The 24,574-nt window shown below is 37.9% G+C and overlaps 1 protein-coding gene across 1 annotated transcript; it reads left to right on the top strand.

Moving 5' to 3' along the window:
* Nucleotides 1-87: 87 nt before the first annotated feature.
* On the top strand, nucleotides 88-22,843 carry LOC104454000. Its single transcript, XM_010068680.3, is given in 29 exon segments — nucleotides 88-499; nucleotides 1,424-2,036; nucleotides 2,175-2,299; nucleotides 2,407-2,501; nucleotides 2,585-2,812; nucleotides 4,971-5,061; nucleotides 5,192-5,243; nucleotides 6,801-6,866; nucleotides 9,842-9,993; nucleotides 11,021-11,091; nucleotides 12,276-12,470; nucleotides 12,574-12,612; nucleotides 13,742-13,769; nucleotides 13,772-13,848; nucleotides 15,305-15,394; nucleotides 15,528-15,603; nucleotides 18,065-18,161; nucleotides 18,240-18,309; nucleotides 18,442-18,618; nucleotides 18,719-18,841; nucleotides 19,410-19,440; nucleotides 19,443-19,492; nucleotides 20,614-20,798; nucleotides 21,194-21,332; nucleotides 21,402-21,429; nucleotides 21,432-21,460; nucleotides 21,893-21,961; nucleotides 22,121-22,245; nucleotides 22,405-22,843. Coding segments are annotated over 27 exon segments (3,078 nt in total). The 5' UTR covers nucleotides 88-499; nucleotides 1,424-1,449; the 3' UTR covers nucleotides 22,229-22,245; nucleotides 22,405-22,843.
* The last annotated feature ends 1,731 nt before the right edge of the window (nucleotides 22,844-24,574 follow it).

Here is a 24,574-nt window from a genome sequence, read left to right on the forward strand (position 1 = left end):
CCTCGTATCTCAGAGCCCGACCGGAACCGACGTTATCCTCGGAAGCACTTCCGACGTTCGGCCGATGTATATATATTCTTCGCAGGAAGATGGTACGCCAGTAAAACACTCCTTTCCCTAGCTCCGGCGCCATCCACGGGCGAGAGCTTCTTCAGCTTCGGTACAGATCGCACGAACTCGAGACGTTGGAAACCAATTCAGCCCGAGAATAAGGAAAAGCCACGAGGGAAAAAAAACAGGAGAAAGAAAAGAAAGAGAGCAGCGACCCAGACCAGATCTTATCTCTCTCTCTCTCTTCGAACGCTCTTCTCGCGGCTTCTCCCGTTTCTTCTTCCCCTTTTACCGCTCTTCTTTCACCCCCTTCGCCTCTTACCCTCGAAAGTTTCGTCTTTTCCGGAGCTGCCCATCGATTCAAGCGGCGGAATTTCTCGCGCCTCTCGCCGCGGCTCGTCTCTGAAACGGCCATGCACCGCTCCTAGGTTCTTGAACACACCCCTAGGTACGTTTTGTTGCTCTTTTCTCTTTGTTGGGTCCTTGTTCATCCTCTCTTGCATTGGCGTGCGTTGTTGTGGGTTGCTTGCTGGTGCGTTTGGGAATGCGAGGGACACAATTACCTCCTTTTTTCGCTTGTTTTCGTGATGGGAAGATTGGGATATTCAACTCTGGTTGCGCTATTTGGTGGTGGAATGTGGGGAAGTAGGGGAATAAATGTTGGGTGCTGCTTTTCGGCGGAGTGTCTGAGATGATACTTTTCACGGGAGAGGAAGAATGGGATTCCTTTCGACACTTCGAGAAGTGTTTGGGTTGTGTAAGCCTTGTATAGATTGATGTATTGATTAAAGCTTCAAGCTTTTGCGCGAAAATAGTCATGAGTTTCGACCTTTCACGATATGCGGGGCAGTGAAATTTCCCCCTTTTCCTTTGAATGCGATAGAGATTATCGCTTATTTTCGGGTGATGGACGGTAGAATCCATTTTGGTCGGGGCAATCTCATTATTTCTTCTGTGGTAGAACCAACTCCAATAACTTGGGACTCTGCAAAAAATTTACTTCAAAGTTTGTCACGTGAAAGAGGTGTAAAAGATGTATTGTTCCTCAAGTTCATTCTCACTGGCTCTGCTATTATCAGTTGAACGATATAGGTTGATAGGCTAGGTTCACGACAACTAAGCATTGTGTATGAAAGACCTGCTAAATTCTAGCCATTATTGAACAAAATCTTTCTGCTGTAGATTATTTGAAACTAAAGCAAGATCCAGTTATATGAGTTCTTATTGTTTTCACTTTTTGCTTTCTTCCTTTTTCCCTCTTAGTTTCAATTTTTCATTGCTTCTTATGTGAGTGGAGCTTATGTTATTGTTTGGGATGTCTCTGCATATGACTGAAAATTTAATGGTTAACTTAAACGGGGAGAATTTGCAGTTGGAAGAAATTGAAGATTGGTTGCCATGTATGCAAGTGGATTGAAGTGCAAAAAGCAAAGATGGAGTGTTATGGTTCAGTCATACAAATCACTTAGGTCTCACTTTCAAGAGCGTGCTCCTTCTCGGCCTTTAAGGTGCATAGCAGTCTCAGAAATCCACCATCTGCATTCCAGTTCAATCAGAAGATACCTGCCAGAATTGCCTCCATCTCGTGGTGCTGGAGCAGGGACTTATGTTAAAGGCTTGTATCCATGGCATAATTCTAGTCTGAACACTGGTCGGTTACGTGCGTACAGTTCTAAAGGTGATGGAAGAAATGCAAGTGAGGATAAACAAGAATCCGCTAAAGATGGGTCTAGCATTGACAGAGGAAAATCCATGCGGGACAGAGAAGCGGCCATTGCAGTTGTCACTGGGCGCGATGCCCATGCAATACTGGGCGAACAGGACCAAAAGGAATGGCTTCACAATGAGAAACTAGCAATTGAAAGTAAAAAGAAAGACCCACCTTTCCTTAGTAGGCGTGAAAAATTCAAGAACGACTTTTTGCGAAGGATTGTTCCTTGGGAGAAAATAAGTGTCTCCTGGGAGACATTTCCTTATTACATTAAGTAATTACTACTCTTTGTATATTCACTAAATAATTTCTCTATTTTATTGATAATACAGGTACTAATCTATAGATCTTCTCTCAGATGAACTGATCTTGCTGTTACTAAAATCTATATTTTGCATCTTCTGTTACTCAGTGAACACACCAAAAATACTTTGGTAGAATGTGCGGCATCTCATATGAAACATAAGAAGGTCAATTCAACTTACGGTGCTCGTTTAAATTCTTCCAGTGGGAGAATACTGCTTCAAAGTGTTCCAGGTGGACTTTTGAGATTCATTTTTCTGTTGTTATTTATGAGGCAATAATTTCTGCGAATAGATTTCTCTAGGAAAGGGAAGAAGTAACTGATACCCTGACTAATGTAGGGACTGAACTTTTTAGAGAGAGGCTAGTTAGAGCACTTGCTCAGGATCTACAAGTTCCTTTGCTGGTGCTTGACAGCAGCGTACTTGCTCCATATGTAAGATCGGACTGTCCTCAAAAGCTTGAAATGTCTTACTTTCTGTTAAGTGATAATGTGCGTATTGCATGACCTCAATGCAGGACTTTGGTGAGGATTGCTCATCAGAATCAGATGATGACCATGCCGAATCTGCAGAGGATTGTGCTTCTGGGTCAGAGATTGAGGATGAGAATGAAGGAAGTAATGAAGAATGGAACAGCAGCGCTGAAGCAAAATCTGATTGTAGTGACGATGAAGTGGATGTGCAGGCAACTGCAGAAGCAGCCCTTAAGAAACTTGTCCCGTTCAACCTTGAAGAGTTTGCAACGGTAATGTCTGTGGATAAGCATGGTCATAAAAAGCATATTTTTATGTGAAATACTGAATTTTATGTAATCTAACGTGCGAGCATATTCAGGATACTATGACAGTAGTCATCACGTGGGTAATCCACATAAAGTTTAAGGTTGCGAAATTACCAAATTGCCCCTCCAATGAAAATCCATTGGTTGCATGGATGTATTTGCAAGATATACCCATTTCATTTATAGTTACCTTGACCTCTCGATTTCCCCGTGTCAGAAGTCTCTGGTTTTGGTCACTTATAGTGAGTCAATAGGTTGACCACTGGTTGTCACATTTAACTTATTTTATTTTCCTATCATCGTAGATAGAAATTATTTCGCAAGAGCTTGTCCTGGCTCTGATCTCAGAATTGATGAATGCTGGTTAAGATACTTTATTCCCCGTCGGTGAATGCCGCATCAGATAGGTCCATCCTCTCATGGGAATTGGACTTTAGTATTGTATTTTGGCAATGCCTGGGATAAAACATAACTGTGGACTTTGTAGTTGATGGTGCGCATTTATCATAGAAGAGATTACTTCACGCGCAGCTGAAGTATAAAGTGAAATTACCTCATCTTTTAAGTTTTTCAAGTCAAGATTGAGCTGAAGTCAACATATAGGATGTGCTAAAATAGTGTTTTGGCTCCTTGAATCCCTGGCAAGCTGTGAGATACTGTCTGCTTTGAAAATCTATAGATGTATAGTTTTGTGCAAGAAAACCTTTGGAAGGTCAAGGACGTCGATTATTGGGCAAATAACTGTAGGCTGCATGTGGGTTTCATGCTAAGGATGATTTATACGTAACACTGTTTGGGAAAATAGAAAGAAAACCTAAAGGAGAATCCATAGGTGACTTTGAACCTTCTGTTAATGTAGATGCAATCTATCTTTTACTTCATATTGCCACTGAGTGGAAGTATGTCCAGTTGGTTCAAAGTAATCCAAGTGATATTTTTGATTAAAAGTTTTGATTTATTAAAGTGAAAGAACTCTTTTCTTCAACGTAAATGGATGCCCTTATTACTTCAGTGACTCTTGCCAAAAACTAGGTCTCAAAATGAAATGTTCAGAAGAGTTGGCTCCTCAATTTAGTGGAGAATCTTATAGATGAAGTGCAAGTAAATGGTCAACTAGACCATGCACAATACTTTGAGTTGCAAACTAGTTGATTATCCACTGTGAGTATGAATTCATTTATGCAATGGAAACATTCAGTGCACCAAACCCCTTGATGTTGCTTGATGTGACTGTGCAGTCTGTAATGGCAGCTCCACCTACATAACCTACAAAAGCAGCATGGTTAAGCTGTGTTGGATGTATTCATGTTTATGAACTTCTTGCATTAGGTTCTAAGGATGCTAATTTTACTCCTCCAGTCCATGTGTATAAAGTAATAATTGTTTTCTTTTTCGTTCCACTCCAATTAAGATTCTTCTACTTGTTATTTGTTACCTTTTGTTTTGACATTAGCTGCCTCATGTTATGCGATGGCAAAGGAAATATTGGTGTTGGCAGCTTTTTATTTTTTTATTTTTTTATTTGTCGAATTAGTGCTAGTAGTCAAATTCTTGCTTTTTTTGACAATGAATGTCCTGATTTTGAATTTGTCAGAGTATCATTGTGAGCAAACAAGCATTGATGACTTTTTGAGACAAAATAACCGGTCACATCTCTATGGCTTTTGCTTCTAGATTGTTGGTTTGGAAAATGAATCTTCTTTCCTGAAGAAGGACCTAGCTAGAGACACTCCTTTTGGGGTGATGAAATTTTTTGAAATGGTGGCACTGTGAATACTTCTAGAGGATGTTTCCTGCCAGTCCAATGCTTTGGTTTCCAACCTATATGTTTTGTCATCGTTAAATGCATGAGGTTAAAGCATAAAAGAAAGACAGGGTGTACATTACATTTTGACCTAACTTTGTCAGACAAAGATCATAAAGTCATCATTGAAATTCTTGCCAGTCAAGGGCAGGGGAGTTTAAGGAGTAGAATATCTGCTGTCTGACATGGGAGGAATCTGTAATTTAGCGGGAAAATAAAGTTGGCTACATCCATGATTGAGGGCAAAACTGGATATGTAATGATTATTTGCACAAGCTTGGAGGGTTTTGCCTGATTCTGGATTTGCTTATTTCTCAGAGGGTTTCAGGAGAATCAGAGAGCTCATCTGAATCAACCAAGCCTGAAGATGTTGCAAATTCAGAACAATTGAAACAGCAACTTAAGAGAGGTGACATATGCATTTATGTATCAATTTTATTTTGTTAGAAATAGTCTTAAATTCACTGTAACTTTTTCAATGTCATTTAGTTTGATTTTTATATGCTGTGGATTTCACTGTCTGTGCCTCTTCTTTCTAGGGGATCGAGTAAAATACGTTGGACCTTCTCGAAAGATTTCAGCTGATAACAGGTCATTGTTGTTCTTTGTTTTTTTGTGCATATATTGGCTTCATTTTGTTGCTGCCTTCTGATGTGGTAAAGCAGAGAGAAATTTTGAGGAGCTTAATAGGTTTCCACAGTATGTTTTGTTGATTATGTTTTGATATTAGATTGGTGATCTGAAAATTCAGGTTTTCTTGTTTATTTTTACTTAATTGGATGATGCTGCATCAAGGGTTGTTTTGCATTTGAGCTGGAGAGGGATCAAAATCTATCTGATCAGCTGGAGAGGCAATTTGTATGTGTAGTTTTTTGTTGATTTTGGTAGTATTCAAGGAAAAAAGGATACTTTGGCAGTGACGAATACTGATGCTAGATCTATTTCTTGGGCTCTAGATGGAGTGTGTTACTACAGCGTCAGTTTAGGAGCATTTCCTAACGTGATAGTTTTGCTTATGTGGCTTATGGTGAATTGCTATATATAATTGTCATTCATCTTTATGACGATTAGTGATCTGCTCTGGCTGACTGTAGGCATGTGTGTGAAAGAAATCAGTGCCACATTTCTGCTCTCTTAGTTCACTTTAACACGCTTGAATCTTGGACTAAAATTTGTTACTTTGCCTAAACGCTTAACTTCCTTTTTTCAAGGCCACAACTTATTCCTTTTCTGAAAGCTGTATACCTGCTTATTTGCCTCTTTATTATGTTCAATGGTGTCTCTCTTCTTTATTATAAAGTAGGATGCCTTTTTCTTCTGATGCTCATTATCTTATAACCTTTCTGTGAAAAGTTGCTCAGTTGATAATGATGTTATAAGATTGATTATGGATAACTTGTAGAGATGAAAAGATCATAGTGGCTAGCATATGATGAGAAACTATGTTAATAGCTCCTTTTGTAATTTTTCCATTATAAGAAAGATCTGCAATGGTTCTGGCTTAGTTCATATTCTTTTTAGGAAATTTAATACTCATTGTAGTGCTCTTTGTTAAGGAGACCGGAGTTTTGTATTGCGTAGCATTCTGCATTGACTTTCCCATGTGCAATGCATTGTTGACCTGCTGTATAGCCTTGAAGCTGGAATCTAGAGTGACGCAACTCTCTAGAGTGACGCAACTCTCATGTCGGGTATTTGTTGTTTAAGGTGTTGGATGAAAATCTCAAATCTTATTTTGTGAAAATGCAAGTGTTATGATCATGGATTGATCATCTGCAAAAGCCCACTTTCGCCTGAGTGTTATGGTCATGGATTGATTATATGTATGATAATGAATTGAATGTTGATATATAACAAGTCTTGGAAAGGATCCGTGCTCTTATGATGCTTAGCCAGCACGTTCGATCTTGTTCCCTTAGGCTTTCCCTGTTTCCCACATGCATTTGAATGTGGAGTGTGCACCTGCAATCCTTTTCTTGATGGGATGATCTAGTCATGGGAAAGACTTTTTTCTTGTGCTTTCCCTTTCCGGTGATATCTCAGGGTGTTTGAGATATTGGCAAGTGCATTTTGTTAGGAGGTTCATATGTTTGGCGTTGCTTCACCTTCTACTGAGCTTTGACTTCGTCCTCACATAATGAATCACAGGATTGTTTTGGGGAAGATACCAACTTCTGATGGCCCCATAAATGCTTATACAGTAATACCTGGCAGGTAGGTTGGTAAGCCGATTTCATGATTTCAAGAGGGGGAAAAACAAATGAGGCTCTTCAAGGCCTCACAAACTAAATATCTTTAAGATTCACTAGTTTTGCTTTATTTCATTTAAAAGAGACCACTACCTTCTTCCATCAAGTCATCTCCAATCGGTTGTCCATATCTCTCCTCCTCCTCCTCTTCCTCTAGAGATCTGAGGTTTGATGATATAGGCACTTCACAGCGGTGGCCCTCTCCAGCTATACATTCGATATTCTAATAAAATTCTTAGATTTTTTTGTCATTTCACATTGAACCATTAAGTGGTCATCCTAGATGTTCTGGACACATAATTTCAGCCTTGTTTTTTGTCCCCTTGTGGGGATTTTCACTGAAGAGTTAGCTAAACAGGTACTGCCCTGAGCCAAACTTTTCCATAAGATATTTTCCATGAGATATAAGGCATTGGAGGTTTGTTCATAGTATTATTTAGTGCCTTTTTTTTTTATTGTTACAAATTCCTCACTCATCATTTCTTCATTGCTAATGGACCTTCCTTTTTTTATGGTTACAAATTCCTCACTCATCTTTTCTTCATTGCTAATGGACCTTCAAAAGTGTCACTGGTCTCCCTGGTTCTTAATGGTCTGACTCTGAGGAAGTATCTGAACTTCATCATAGGCATATAATTTGGAATTCGTCCTTTAGGCCTTAATATGATGAGTTATATACCCCTTGTTGTCCCTTTATATTTGTGTTATTGAAAACCATCTTCGGGTTGACAGTACCATCTCAATTGCTATCGCTAGGAAGATGGATCATATCCATCTTCCTACAGGATAATCAATTTAATTGAGGCAGAAATGTTATAGCACTTGATTGAATGCTTGCTGTGCTGATAGAAAATTCCCTATTTTTATTGGTAAAATAAAAAATTACTTTAGGAAATAAAAAATAAATTACAAGAACACTTTATGGCTTGAAATAGAGGAATTTTCCCATATGGTGACAAGTTTGAGCTTTTGTTGGTAACTTCGGTAGGAGGAGATGCAAAAGCATAGGTCTATTTTCCAAAGAAGGATAACCAGCTGGACTATGAGCATCCCAAGTTGTAGGGTCAGATGATAATTAGTACACTCATACCAGAAGAATAAGCAGTGAGATTGTCTCTAAGAATAGTTATGAAGCAGTAATTGGTCCATCATGGAGCAGAACCCTTTGCGTGGATTTAGAGTAGTTAGATTTTCACCACTTTTCAAACTGATATGGAGATTCTTAGTGGCTACTGAGGAACTGAGAATCTTTCTCAGCCTTGTGGTTAAATTGCTATGGCCACGTCAGTTTTGTTAGTGAAATTAGTAGATTCATGTCTTATCAAGTTTCTGGCAGTGGGTTAGCAAATGATCCAACCTTGAGTTTAAGAGTTCTTCCAAAATCAGTTACATATACTTTTACAGAATTAATTCAATGAACCCATGCTTTATTCTTTTCCTATAGTAGTAATTTTGCAATAGTATAAGTCACTTTGTAATTTTGTGCTTGACATTTTAAAGTTCTAGTTAAGCGGCCTTTTCCTTTTCTGATACATAAACAGTTTAATTTGAATTTAGTGCCTGAGAATATGTAAGGAAGATGAGTCACTGTAATTAAGTAGATGAGCTAAACTAAACAGAACACCTTTGGAACTGGTCAAAGAGGTTGGCCGTGAAAGTTGTTTTACTCTCCAAAAAGGCGAGTTGTCTCCCTCAAACCTCCACCATTTCTATCAATCTTTGCCATAAAACCATGGAAAAGTCCCATGAAATGTTCTGGTGTCGAAAATATCTAGAAGAAAAGCTGAATTTGATCCCAGGTTGTAGCTTTAGATAATAACTTGCTTCCGTTAAAGAAAATAGATCCAGTATTGCAAGTTTTGGTTATAAAACCTGGAAAAAATGATGAAACACATGTGGAACTGCTTCTGTTCTCTGCTTTTTAGGATCTAAAGTGGTGGAACCAGTGGGGCTGGAGGGTGCTGTCAGCCCCCGGCTGGTAGGTAATTAGCGTGGTGCTAGTAAGCATAAAAATCACTGTACCTTTGGCTTTTGTGCCTCATTTGTATAAGTTTATAGTGAGGAATTTTTTCCTAATTAAGTTTCAAGTGTACTCTCCTTCTCTAAATTGATACTAAATTGAACACGTATCTACATGCAAATTGTTGACCTAAAAAAATGATTAGCCCTTCTAGAAGTCCCCAAAATGGAGAGCCAATTGCTTTATTCTTCTATCATTTTGGAAGCTAAGCGTTAAAATTACAGAAAAGAAAATAAAGGATAATGTGTAGCTGGTTGGTTTTGTCAATCAAAGTACTTTGGAGTAGATCCTAAGGCCTTTATAGATAGGTAATCTCACTTGCAATGTACTCCTTTCAGTCTCATTGCAATGAAGCAAAAGATACACTGGATAAGAATGTGTTTTGTGAACATTGCTTGACAGTGAAAAGTGAATGCAATTTATCCAACAATTGAGTGGCTTTTAGTGAGTAAAAGAGTTTATTTACCTTGAAGACTATTTATATAGTCTCATATTGTGCTTTGTATTTTGTTGTTTTATTGGGTCAGGCTCAACTTTTTTCATTAAGTCTTTTAGTATGCAGTACTTACATGAATGTATGATCTCTTTATGGATGTCCTATATGCAAGTATGAGACTTCTACCACTTTTTTAGTCTATTACTTTGTATTTTTGTCCTGACTTGTGTCTGTCAGTAGCAAAATTTTTGCAGTCTCCAGTTAAAGGAGGAATTGCAATTTTAAAGTGTTTTGGTTATATGAGTAAATTGGAGAGGCCCTGACAAAAATTGCATGTTGTTTGTGAATTATTGAATTCATTGTATTTTTTTGTTGCTTACATGCTTGTTAGAGTATGTTATTCTTGCACAAGATTTTTCTAGCTCCTCATTATTACCGGCACCTATCTTGTTGCATGACTTAACTTCTTGTGGGCATGTATCAGGCCTTTATCTAAGGGCCAGCGTGGGGTGGTGTACGAGGTGAATTTAGACAGGGTAGCTGTTATTTTGGATACAGATGAAAATAAAGCTAGTGGAGATGAGGCAGATGAGAAATCAACTGAGCAATCTGCTCCACAGATCTGGTGGATAAGTGGTACATCCCTCATCTGCAGAAGAATTTTTCTCCCTTAAGTTTTTTTATGAAACCGTGTTAGATCTAAGAAGTTAACCCTACAAACTGCCAGAGTGTGATCAGAGCATCTTGATATCTTTGCAGCACCATCCTTTTTTTCATTGGTTGAAGTTCAGATCACCTTTCACTTGATTGTCCATGTTTGGTAGTCTTAATTCATTTTGCCTGATCCTTTCAAACAACCTTTTTTTCGGCTGTAATTTCTCCTCTATCTCTGCATGTTGGTTGAGCACTGACTTATGTCTCCAGTTGGCTGGGTGCATTTTTATGCTGCATATGTTCTAGATCCAAGCGACAATTTAATTTGATACATATAGTTGATGTAACTGGATAGAAAGTTTTTGCCAAAACTAGGCGGATGAGGGGCCATTCTTTAAATTATGGGAAAAAACTAGATTTTTTGCCTATTAGATAAAGGGATATAATAGTCAAAACATAAACCCCAAATTCTGTCTTATCAATGTAATAACCTTTCGAAGTGGCTTTTCATCACCTTGGAATTTTAGATTTTGAGAAAGAATATTTTGTTAGCATATTCATCTAGATCTGATGGAAAGGTTGCAGTTTGTGGCACATCTGCTGCAGCTTGCTATCTGAGCTTTTGTTCATTTTCACCCTTTGTCTCTTGGCTGTGATAGGGGGATGTGCTAGTGCAGTAAGATGATAATAGTTTAGGTATTTGGCGAATACTACCTTTTGAATTGAAAGGAACTATGTGTCGGCTGTTCCTCTCATGTTGTAGCTTCACTTTTCTCCTGATTTTCATGTTTGCTTTTGCCAAGTTGCACCATTGTTTTTGTGTATAAGGGGAACTGCAAACATTAATTTTCCTTTTTATGGGGAATTAGGTGCACTATTGGAGTTTGGAGTGGCAAAATATATATCTAAGCATATTATTTGGCTGTGAAAGTTCTAATTAGCTTCTATTTTATAACTGAATTGACTCTGTTTGGTTAAGATAAGCGAATTGATTTTTCTTGAATCACAGTTAACGACATTGAGCCTGACTTGGACAGTCAAGCTGAAGATTGTTACATAGCAATGGAGGCTCTTTACGAGGTATAAGGGATCATAATCAACAGATCATATTTCTTCTTTTCAAAGTTTTGAATACTAAGCACATGTTAATTTGTTGATTTATGACCAAGAGGATAATCCACATGTCCAGTTATTATTTAATGTTCAATTATAATTTGATGATGTTGATGTTAGATTAGAGCTGTAAACTTGGGTGTTGTATTTATTGTTCGGCCATGTTGCAACTACAATTGTGCTTTCAGGCCATGTTCTGTGGATATTGGAAATTATTGTATGGAGTATTCTTCTGCTAGTGCTACATGATGCTATCAGTATAGATTCGTTAGTTTAATAAATTTTATGGTGAAGGAATGAAATTAGGGGATGAATGAGACAGAATGAGTAAATCAGGACTAACGTGAAAGATATCTCTGAAGTAAATTATCTCTGTAGTAGGAAAGATATAAGTGAAAAAAAAAACTTGAAACTTTGGAAATAGAATGGCAAAGGAATGGTGATAGGCCTATATCTATAGGGATTATTCTGTCTGGCTAAACATGCCATGTTGTAAAATACTAGATGAAAATGGACTTCTTGATAAGTTGTATAAAAAAATGGTTGAGCTGGAAAGAAACCCTTGAATGTACAAGCATTGAAGAAGTAACTCTCAATTTCCTTTTAATAAAACGGCTTTCAATTAATGCAACTTCCACATGTTCTTTTTAAATTGGATCCGCTATACTGTTTCAATGTACTAACTCCAAAATCACTGTAAAACACCCTCCATTTTTGAGTTGTTTCATCACCTAAATGGTTCTTTTATCTTTAAATTAAGGGTGTCCTCATATGCATCTTGTTCAATGAGCCATCACGCGATCGTCGTTTTTAATACTGGTTGTTGCTATTCTAAATTATTACTATGATTAAATGTAAAAGCCTATTCCCTTTAGCATACTTGCCGGGAAGAAGCAAGTAAATGGATGTTCTGTGAAAAACTAGTTATTGTTATATCTCGATTAGTCTTGTCATCTTCTCATACAAAGGAGTAAGTAGTACAGGTTATTTTTGTGGCTTCCTCCGCTTTACCTCCTCCTTCCTGCTAAGAGTGCTAAAAACTTCCCTTCCGCTTTATTCTGTTTCCTCACTTTTCGAAGTTGATGTAATTATAAATGACTGAGGTGCTTCTTCTTTGGGCTTTCTATTTAACTTTTCTTTTATGGCCTTAGGTTTTGCGTTCCCAGCAGCCTATTGTTGTGTATTTTCCAGACTCTTCACAATGGTTGTCTAGGGCTGTTACCAAGGCCAACCGCTCAAAGTTTGTTGACAAAGTGCATGAAATTTTTGACCAATTACAAGGCCCTGTTGTTTTTATATGTGGTCAGAACAAAGTTGAAACAGGCTCGAAAGAGAGAGAGAAATTTGTAAGTTTCTGGTGTGCTCAAACCCAAATGTTGTTGATCCCAATACTACTTTGACTCTGTGTTTGGCTTTGGACTAATTTCTGTCTTTCAATTGTGTTGACAGACAATGATACTTCCAAACATTGGTCGCATTGCCAAGCTGGTAATGTTTTCTCACCTTAGAACACTGATATTAAGCGCTTTCCAGAATTATTTTTTTTCAATTTCGATTTTGCCTTAGGAATTGACCTTAACAGATATTCTTTTAGAATCAATGTTTGTTATAAACGGCAAAATATATTTTTGCTAAGCCAGGCCTTGGTGCTAATAACCTAATAATGCCTGAGAAAATTATGTTTCATCTCTGGTTTTGCCTGGTTTCAATCTTGACTAGTAATTAAAGAACATTGTGTTGGATTTTTATTTATAAAAGTTATCTTATGTTGTTAAATGCTTGAGCAAGATAGGTGTTATTGTTTGGTTTTTGCTCTGATACAGAAAAGTGTACTGCTATCGGGACTTCATTTTACTGGCTCGCTTGTTGCGTCTCTTAGCTGGAGGTGTTTGTTTATGGTGCTCATTTTGCGGATTTATTGCAAGTCTATTGAGTGCTACGATCTGCATTCTCCATGAGTCTAACTGTCACTGGGCTCTCTTCAAGTAGATTTTGATGTTCTTGCGGAGAAATTTATACATTCATTTTGCCAACTTGTGGACGTTCATGAGCTTAGAAGCGAGGCCTGGCAACATCCCTTTTTTCCTTTGCAGACATCAGGATATCTGTCTTCTTGCATTGATAGGTTATCACATTACCTGCGTTATGATGATACTATCATGTCAATTTGGCATATGATCAGATGGATTGGTTTTCTCATGTGAGTTTGGTGTTATTTCATGCACTGTGTGCCATCTCATACTTGAAGCTTAAAGCAAACGTTAAACTATTTAAGTATTGCATGTCAAGTACCCCAGGAAGAACCATCTCACAGAAAGGATGACATTGTATTCTGGGAAGTGAGCAAGTCTTTTTGAAACTATTGTACATTTGATAACTGCTCTCATGTCGAATGTTTTAAGAACGGCTATGTGAAAGGTGGTTTTCGTTTGGTTGAGCAATAGGAATAGTGAGCAATGAAAGTGACTGCCTTCCAAAATATTATGTTCTTTAAACTATTTTATTAGTTCTCCATAATTTTAAGTTCAGTACCAGTTCCTTGATGGCTTGTTTTTGATGACTGCTTCCTTCTACATTGATATGATTCAGCTAACTGAGATTTGTGTTGTGCTCACAGCCTCTTTCACTGAAGAGTCTCACGGAGGGTCTTCAGGCAAACCGAGATCTGATGATGACTCTATATACAAGCTTTTCAATAACATCCTTCGTGTAAATCCTCCCCAGGTAAAAGCTTGTACCATGGTTCTACCTTATTTAACATCTCTCCAGTTGTCAATTTCACATTCCCATTATCTGCCTTGTCCATTGCGTAGTTTCTTAAAATTTGTCGTGAGATTTAAGAGTTAGGATTCTCTTCTTCTGGGTAGTGTCTGAAGTTGGATGTGTGATGGTGCGTCCATAGCTCTACTCTATTTGGGATTTCTTTTCCTGGAGTAACCTTATCTCTTGGACAACCTGCTCAAAATTATTGAGCTCATCTTACTTGTGCAAAAATCTAGTCAAGATGGTGGTTAATGTGCCAAAGAATTGTTTAAGTCTTGATAAGGCTTGTGAATGTCCATGCATGTACGAGTGGCTTTTTTATGCTGCACTTTTTTGGTACTGGGCTATTAACCATATATAAGATGATGGTGAAGTTGGATTTTCTATTCCATCCAGCACTGCAAAGCAAGACAGAAAAATAAACTTTAATATAGAGTAAATATCAGCTAAGTATTATTGTCTAGCCACTGCATAAATTTCTATATCGATTGAAGTGCATAGGGAAGCATTGTCTGGTGGTTTATGCTTGTTTCAGATTTTTGTCTTAGAAGCGCTCGGTTCTTGGACCCCTTAATGCCCAAAGTTCGAGGTGCTTGCTTGAGCAAAGATATGCTGGATTATTTGATTAGCAAACAATTGTTAACACTTACTATCAACCTTTTCATGCCGTTCTCATAATAGTCCTAGGCATGCTTTTCAAATTGGTTTTTGTTGATGAATAAATAAAGAAAATTTGTCATTTCCAAAGCACTATGTTTCTCACGTGGTGGACAAAGAATGCATTGTAAAAGCAAATTAAATCTCTGTTACGTATGGTTGGGGCACTCATTAAAAGAAAATGACCCTTATTGATTCTGCAGTCGTGATAAAAACATCTATGCTTATCAACCTTAGGAAATGAAACAAAGAAAAATTAAATTATATAATGCGATATCCTGATTTCTGAGATAACCTAATGTTCGCCAATATCATTCACCTAATTAGAGAATCCAATCAAGCTAACTTAAAGAGCTAATGATAACTGATAAAAACCTTAAAAGTTTAAACCTCAAATAGAGAATGAAAGATAAGTCAAGGCCAGATTGATAGTTCAATACTTTTCTGACTACTAAACTTATTGACAATTAATCACTTTCAATTTGACATTTGTGGAGAATGTAGATGCAGCATCTATTTTGATATTGCTTGAATGACTTTAATGAGAATTTGTGTGTATGGCAGGGCATAGCTTTTGACTACATTGGTTATGGTTAATTTCTTTGGCTTGAAATCAGGGAAACAATGTTGTGGATGTTGCTTTATTTACACATTTTCGACTTAAAGGCAACATCTTGTAATGCTCATTGATTCTGTCTTTTTGCATGGAAACAATCTTTAATTTATTCCCCCCCTTCCTGTGATTTTGGACTCTTTGCAGGAGGAACATATCCTCAGAACGTTCAATAAGCAGGTTGAAGAAGACAGGAAGATAATTATATCGCGGAGCAATATAAACGAACTAAATCAGGTACAACATTTGCACGGTTGGTTTCATTGAGTGGTTAACAGTTAAGTGAGGTAGGAAGGAACTTCGATGGCCGGTTGAGGTCTTGGTGAAATTTTGGTCAGATATCCTTTTCTTATGAGGTAATCCTTTCCAGGTTCTTGAAGAACATGAACTCTCATGTACGGACCTCCTACACGTGAGCACTGAAGGCGTGATACTGACAAGACGGAGTAAGCAACTAGAATCAATATCATCAGCTTAGCTTATGTTCTTATCAAGGACTTGTGCACATTTTTTAAACTGAAAAGGTCTGGGATGAATGTTTCGCAGTTTGCTTGATTCTAACCATGGATGTGATCTAAAGGACAAGGGGGCATTCTGATTTTGAGAGGATGTTCGTTTAGTGCATACTTGATTGATTTTGGGCGTTGACAATTCAACTAAGGAAAAAAGAGAGGGGTCACAAAATGAATATTAGCAAAATTGTTCAAGAGAATGATGGTAGACCTATTAAATGGGCGAGTTGGTTCGGGTTTGGGTTTAGTCATAAATGGTCCGACCCAAATTGACCCATTAACTCATTTATAACCCATTTATGCGTAATGTAAATTTTTTAACCATGCCCGACTCATATTGCTAAAATAATTTCATATTTAACCTAATTTAGGGAAATTTATTCTTATGATTTTTCTAAAGATTATATTGCTAAAATACTTGCAAATCTAGGAAAGCTTGTTTCTTTTGATTTAAAAAAAAAAAAAAAGGGTATTGCTAAAACACTTTCATTCAATATAAATTTAGGGGGCAATTATATATATATATATATATATATATATATATATTTTTTTTTTTAAATTGAGGCTCTTTTTTTTCTTAGAAATATATTTTAGGAAGTCATATTCTAAAAGATAATAATTTTTTTTTTTTTGGTGTTTACTTGAAATTTGAAAATAAAATTTTTTTCCGCTATTTGGTATGAAAAATCTAATTTGAATTTCCTTCGTGTATTCCTTTTATTTTTTAAATTGAATTTTAAATTATTTTTTTCTTTTTCCTTGCTTGTTGGCCGGTCGTTGGTCACGGTGACGGCGGTGAGCTTGAGTTTGTCCAATTCTGGCAAGCTGAACCTTGTTGGCCTCAGGGAGGCTCCACTTTGCTAGATTCGGCGAGGTTAAGCTTGCTAGAGGTTGGCGAGGTTAAGCTCACTAGAAGTTAGCGAGCTCAAGCCTTACTAGATCCAGCGAAGCTCGAGCCTCACTAGACATCGTGAGGTCTCTTCCTTGCCAAATCGGTGAGGGTTGAGCCTCGCCCAATCAGCGCGCTGGAGCTCACTTGAGGCCAACGAGCTTGAGCCTTGCCAGTGCCAAACGTCAATGAGCTCAAGCCGTTAGCCTCCCGAGCTCGTCCCTGGCCTGATTGGCGTTGCCATAGCTGTGGCCGGCCACCAGCCAAAGAAGATGGAGGAGGAAGAAGAAAGGGAAAAAAAGGAAAGAAAAAAGGGAGAGAAAAAAGAAAAAAGAGTAAGAAAAATTGAAAAATAGTTTCAATTTTTAAAAGATTATCTTATAAGGCTGAAGAGAGAGAGAGAGAGTGTGGGGGCGAGCTTAGTGGGTTGAAAATGGGTTTTAAACTCAACCCATTTAGATCCATTTATTTTAGCCTTTAAATTTAAAACTCATTTAAGATAAGCTCTTCAACCCATATATGATGCAATTATGTTTCAAATGGGTCATATATGGGTTTAAGACCCATTTTGACCGATCTAAATGACACTAATGGACACTGAGTTCTGTTGGCTCATTTTCATGTTTATGCACACGAATAATTCTTCTCCTATTTGTTGTTGAGGTTGGATGTTTGTACACATCAAACCATATTTGCTCTTTAATCTGGCCAAAAGCAGGCCATCCTGGCCGGGTATCTGGCCTGCTATAGGGATATGCAAGGAAATACCTCATTGTGGTCTTGACTGAAGAGGATCCACACTGCATTGGAACCAAAACTGAAATCTCAAGCCTGTTAGGGTGCAGAGTTCTAAATATCATATGGATGCTTGCCCATCCATAAAACAGTGTGTGATATGATTCATCAGCTGTGGAATTTCGTGTGATTATTCATTGTTGTTATGTGCTATCGCAAAACATACACTCCAATTGGTGATAAGATGGTGCAATCATCGCTATTCCACCGAACTCTCTCCTGTAAAATTTTTCCAGCTGCCTTAATTATGTGGAATGCATTTGGCAGTAATTGTTATCCAGGAAACTGAATTTGTGAGTCTTTTCTCTGGCCCTGTGATTTGAATTTGAAACTGGGGTGCTCTCACATCATCTACATCTATGGGAATGCTTCATCTGGTTTTTGGGATCTTCTTGCTAGATGAGAAATAGGAAATTTAATATCAATTGCATTCTTTTTTCAAAGCCAAGTAACGGTCTTTGAGATTCCTCCTCCTACAATTATCACATGATACAAGGACCTCACTACCAAGTTCTTGGTTTATTTCATTCGAGCAATATTTTAAAGGACATCTTTGATCTTTTAATTCTAATCCTTTTCTAATTAGGACTTCAGATTGTCTGACAAAGCCTAGAAGTAGAATCACTTCCTCTAACAACCTCATCATGACTTGATTTTCCTGTCTTCAGTTCATTATTTAGTAATTAACTGTCTCATCTGTTTACCATGCAGAAGCTGAGAAAGTTGTTGGCTGGGCTAAAAATCATTATTTATCATCTTGTGTGCATCCTACCATTAAAGGAAACAGACTTATCCTGCCACGTGAAAGGTATTTGACATGTTATCATGCTAAAAGTCAAAAGTCCCTTGTCTTCTGGTTGATTGACATGCCTATCTTTTCTTGTAGCCTTGAAGTTGCAATTGTCAGATTGAAAGAGCAGGAGGCAGTATCTCAGGAAACATCTCTAAATTTTAAGGCACGTACTCTCTTATATCTGTTTTCTTATGAATATGCAAGAAAGTTTTGTTATTTGTTATTTCTGCCCAGTAGTCCTCAAAACTTTTTGGTTGGATATGTCCTTTCTGACTTCTATCAGTTGCTATTGCAGAACCTTGCGAGGGATGACTATGAGCGAAACTTTGTTTCGGCAGTGGTGCCTCCTGGTGAAGTTGGTGTTAGGTTTGATGACGTAGGTGCTCTCGAAGATGTGAAAGATGCACTAAATGAACTTGTCATTCTTCCCATGAGGAGGCCAGAGCTTTTCTCTCGTGGAAATCTGTTGAGGGTAAGCATGTACTGTTGCTGTCGTATTGTCGACAACTTTGATGTTTTTTTGCGTCTTTTTCTTTCTGGGTGTTTTGGCAAATGACTGTGATTTTTGTCAGCCCTGCAAAGGAATTTTACTTTTTGGGCCTCCTGGAACTGGGAAGACACTTCTTGCCAAGGCATTGGCAACAGAAGCTGGGGCAAATTTTATAAGTATAACAGGTTCAACAATGACATCAAAGGTGTGAAAGCTATAAGTATTGATAAAATTTTTGTTCAGGCTGATCAGTTATTCTCTTTTTTTTTTAAACATTTGTGACTGGACGTTTCCTGTTAGTCTATTACATTGTTCATTTCACTGACAGTTGAGAGTGAAACATTGAGCAGTATTGTACTTTGCATGATTCTCATATCTTTAGAGATTCTAATTGCCAGTTGAGGTTTATGGTGTTGCCTCATTATTTTCCTCTCTAATAGTTTTTAATAGTGTTCAGACAATTGTCCTATCTCACATGATTTGCATGTCAATTCTAATTGCCAGTTGATGTTTATGGTGTTGCCTCATCCATTTTCTTCTCTGACTGTTTCTATTACTGCTCCCTGCGCAGATGAGGAAAATGTCTTCTGCCTTTCCTCTTCTTTCCTTATTGTCTCTCTCCTCCTCCTACCTCACTTTTTCTCAATCTTAGTAGGATTTGATAATTCATGATCCTGCAATTATAATTCCCGTGCTTTTAGATCTCCTCCTCCACTTGTAGTGTCTTGTGGTCGGTGATTTCCTTTTGGTTAATTGACCTTTTGTTCTTACAGTGGTTCGGAGATGCTGAGAAGCTAACAAAGGCTCTTTTTCATTTGCTAGCAGGCTTGCACCTGTTGTTATATTTGTTGATGAGGTGAGTGTCTTGTGATAGTAATACAGAAGTTGTCCTTGCTAAATTAAAACTTTCTCTAGTGTTTATCCCTTTCATGCTAATCATAGTTTCATAGCATAGGATTATTGTCCTGTCACATGGAACTATTTGTTAATCGTAGATAATCTTACATGCTAGTGACTACTAATGAACTCTAAGGTTTCTACAAGAAATTGAAACCATTCAAATTACTGTCCATTGGAAGTTTTAGAAGTAAGCTTTCTTAGTTTAGTAGGTGTTTATTAAATCTCTGAACCGTATTGTGAACTATGATATAGTCTATTAGTGGGATCTGTTTTTGCATAATGAAACTAAATGAATTTCTAAGGTTAAATTCTGAACAGTTCCTTGTATCCTTTTGAGGTCAAGCGAAAACTGTGGTGATATCTCTCTCTGAGGGTCAACAAAGTTGTCTCCATTTGCTCTCATCTGTAACTTTGCATTAGGCACATGGAATGATGATATCACTCTCTGAAGCTCCGCCTTTGGTTTTTATACAAAGTGATGAATGTAATATGGGATTCAATTAGCAACCTATGTATAGATTCATGTGGAGTTTGATCTATAATTGCAAAAGTACAAGAAACGAAGTTTCTACTAGTTTACTTTTAGAACATTATTGTTGTGGTCTTATGATATTTCTACATAAGTCAATTTCGATTTTGATATGCAATTTACAATTGAGGATTTGATATTCCAGTCAACTGAGTAAAGTTTTCTTGGTGGAAGAATCTTTAAGTTACTATTTTCAGTGTTGTTTGCAACTTGCACCTTTTCATATGTGGTGTATGGTTAGCTAATCCTGATTTTTAAATCCTGTAAGATATAATATCGCTTCAGAAGATATAATGAGAGGGCAGTAGGATGTTTAGCCTAAGGAAGGACATTACGAATATGGTTGTTATTGAGGATGGGACTAGATAGAATGTAACAATATAAAAATGATCTGCGTAGCAATCCTCACTTCATGGAAAAAAGGCTTAGTGTTTGTGGCACAATTGTGACCATGTTATGAAGCTGTTTCTTCTTCTGCTTCTGGTGATATATCGATTTCAAATCTGTAGTGGTCTTTCTTCAATTGAATGTGTTATTCTGTCATGTAGGTGGACAGTTTACTTGGTGCTCGTGGTGGTGCTTATGAACATGAAGCTACTAGAAGAATGAGAAATGAATTCATGGCAGCTTGGGATGGATTGAGGTCTAAAGACAGCGAAAGAATACTCATCCTTGGGGCAACAAATCGGCCATTTGACCTTGACGATGCTGTTATACGGCGTTTACCAAGAAGGTAGACTTTACTTACAAAATAGTTGTGGACCATTTACTCGACAGCTTGGTTGTTTGCAAGTCCAATTAATTTCTCCTTTTCACTTCTGAGTTACACATGGTTTACGATTTCTCATTTCAAGTCTCCTTCCAGCATAAGCAGAATCTGTGTGCAACTCTTTTTGCCACATCTTATCATATTCTTTTCATTGGTAAATTATGAATTTTTGTCTTTGCGACATGTGAGAGGTGCCTATTTCATGAATAATGCCAGAGTGATTATGACACAATGCCAGTTCATGCTCCAATCTTTTCACAGCTGATAATGTCCAAGTATTTGGTGCTTGATAAACTCAGTTAATGCAGTGGAGAAAGTCAAAAGGACATGTCTGATAAGTTTATGTTGGTTTCTCTCAGATTATATGTAGATCTACCTGATGCTGAAAACCGTAAGAAAATTTTGAACATAATTCTTGGGCAAGAGAATCTAGAGCCTGGTTTTGAGGTCGACAAACTCGCAAGCATGACTGAGGGATACTCTGGGAGTGATTTAAAGGTAAAGTTCTGTTCTCTCTTTCTAATAGGTTGTCATATCTCTTCCGCATCTAATACATCTACTTTGCAGAACCTTTGTATTGCTGCTGCCTATAGGCCTGTCAAGAACTTCTAGAGGAAGAAAAGAAGGTAATACTGGTCTGTTGTTTACAACCTACCTTCTCTACCTTTGGATGATGTGCATTATGTTGTTTTTGCAACACTTTAAATCGATGCATCCTGTTTTTGCAACCTTGAACTCTGCCTGATGGCTGAGGTTGTGTGCAGATGCTCTAAGTTTCTCATTCTTGCAAGTATATCTCTTTTCTTTCTCTCTCACACGCACTTGCTGGCGAGCTGCAGAACCACATAGTTATTAATAATTTACCTGTATCAGTGTCCATTTAGTAACGGAGAGAACGGTGAGGCCAATATTTGTATATGGATAATGTGTCTACTTGTCATTTCTCTTGTTGGAGCACCTGAAAATTTATCATCCAATTGCATGCTCCATTGCTTTAGCACTTCTGTAATTTGCATTCGTCTCTGCTGCTCTATTTAACGTCACATATTTTTCACCAGGGAAGCAAAAATTCATCCCCAACACCAAGGCCACTTAATGTGGATGATTTCCTACAGTCAAAAAGCAAGGTAGCTTATTTAATCTTGCTATTTCCCATCCCATTTTTAGTTACACTGAGTAATCAAAACACGCAAGTGTAATACTTGCATGCCTTTTTTTCATTTCCTGCAGAATGAGCCTTTTCTTTGTTCTGGTTTAAAATAGTCGAAATCTTGCTGGATTTGCAGGTGGCTCCATCGGTTGCTTATGATGCTGCAAGCATGAATGAGCTCAGAAAGTGGAACGAACAGTACGGAGAAGGAGGAAGCCGGAGAAAATCACCATTTGGATTCTAGGAAGAGCAACATAACAGGTCACTAATTTGATTTTCCTGATTTGCCCTTTTCCATTTTTAGTTACATTTGGTAATCAAAACACGCGAGTGTAATATTTGCAGGCCTTTTTTCATTTCCTGCAGAGAGCCTTTTCTTTGTTCTGGTTTAAAAAAGTCGAAATCTTGCTGGATATGCAGGTGGCTCCATCAGTTGCTTACGATGCTGCGAGCATGAACGAGCTCAGAAAGTGGAACAAACAGTACGGAGAAGGAGGAGGCCAGAGAAAATCACCATTTGGATTCTAGGAAGAGCAAACATAACAGGTCACTAATTTGATTTTCCTTATTTTTTGCCCTTTTTCCATTCAAAGTGTCCTCCTGGTTACAGTGTTGCTTCCAATCTCAAGAGACCTCAGAGAATTAAATCCCTTCTGAGATGGTGAACGGAGAAGCTTTTGTGTCGTGTAGTTGTAGCTGTTTTTCTATCTTAGAACTGGAATTAGGGCATGTACATTAAATTATCTCTACTTATTGGTAGTTAGCAATCTTAATCCTTACCGATATAGATAATAAGAGAACAGATTTGGAGCGGCATTTTAATGCACGAAGCGTTTCGAAAAAGGAATCGTTGTCTAAATGGTGTCCATTCATCATCGTTCTCTTGCAGAATCAGTATAATATTGCCTTCTTCATGTGTTCATCTCTTTGGATTGATGCATCTCTGGCCGGGCCATCGAAACATATTTCGTCCTCTGTCGATGCATGATATAGTTATTCGGGTGTGGGTGTGATGTTGTGGATTTGGAATGTTAGAAGGATCCAAGCCAACAATTGATACGGCCGTCGAACGGCATTGTATCTTGGATTCAAAATGGGCTACTCCGAACATTGATCAGAGCAAAAGTCCAATCGGAGTTGTATTGTTGCACTTCTTGGTGGACTTGCGCTGCTACTACTTGCTTGCTTTCGATTATATCTACACTACCTTGTCGGGGTAGAGCAATCGCATGATGAACCAAGAAGTCTCTCGGACCAATTGTCAAGAATAGCGAATTGCTATTCCCATTTTTAGTATTTAACCAGCCGGGCAAATGTATGCTTCGACTCCGACCAAAAAAAATAAAAAACGTATTCTTCGACCTGCATTAAATGGCTTCATCGGTAGAAATGGAAGGGTACGAATTCGCAGGGTAAGGGTTATATCCTACCGTTCCCAAGTGCCTAACTCCGTCTATATGATGGGATGAACTGGAACATATAAATTAGGAATGAGGGAAAATTGGGAGTTGATAATACAGAATTAGTTTCTATAAGAAAGTAATAAACAAGCCAGGATTGGTAGTCCAAAAAAAAGAAAAAATTCTTATATGCGAGCTTTCCACACAATTTATAAGGATTGAAGCGAAAAACATTTATTTGGTCAATGCAGTGCTGAGCATTAAAATCCGGCAAGACCATCAATTATTTTTAGGTCGCTTCTATTCTATTGTAATAAGTCGTCACGAGTCTACCGGTGCTCGAAACGAACTGAGAGCCTGAAAATCAGATCAGCCTAATTGAACCGTCCGAAGAAACGGAGAAAAAAAATCTTTGTGAACCAATTTTTATTGGGATAAAAGATTTTGATGTTCGCGAATGTATAGATTTTTAGCCAAAATAACCTTCATCCAAACAAATTGATCGAAAAAGTACTGAAAAATGATGGCAAAAGTATCTTTAAGAACATCTATGCAGTTGGCATCCACTCCGGGATGAAACCATTTGAAAATTGACTTACAAAAAATTGCAATTACATGCAAACTCACGACGCGGATGAATTCCTTCCCTTGATTAGCAACCAATACCGTCTTCAAAAGTCAAAGGCTTTACAAGTAGTTGCATGCATAGGGAAATGCGAGTAGCATATCAAGTGCATATCCTCCTAATTAAAACAGGAAAGAAAGGGGTGCCAGGTTTTCGGTGGAAGAATTACCAAACAAAATCCTACATATGGTGCTATTGTACCAATTCAATTCTAAATATTTTTATTTTTGGTCAATCCAATCTTAAATCTTTTGCAAATGTGCCAATTGAGTCTATTCAACCTGATGGTTTTATGTGATGGGCTTAAGTTGGCCCGTCCGCCCATGTTGGGCCTAAAAGCCCGTCCCACAAGATTAGGGCCCATGAATGAAGGGGTACGTTTTTTTATTTGGAGGGGACGTATATAAGGGAGGAAAGAGAGAGAGAACGTACCTTTTGGCATTTTTAACGTACGTTCCTCTCCCTCTCTCCCTCCAAAAGAAAAGCAGTGGCACCCAGGCGATGCCATCTTCCCTTTAAGGCTAATCAACGTCATCGGATCGAACGGGATCGGTTTTCTCTTCCT

Source organism: Eucalyptus grandis, chromosome 7 (assembly GCF_016545825.1).
Source record: "Eucalyptus grandis isolate ANBG69807.140 chromosome 7, ASM1654582v1, whole genome shotgun sequence".
Taxonomy (NCBI): domain Eukaryota; kingdom Viridiplantae; phylum Streptophyta; class Magnoliopsida; order Myrtales; family Myrtaceae; genus Eucalyptus; species Eucalyptus grandis.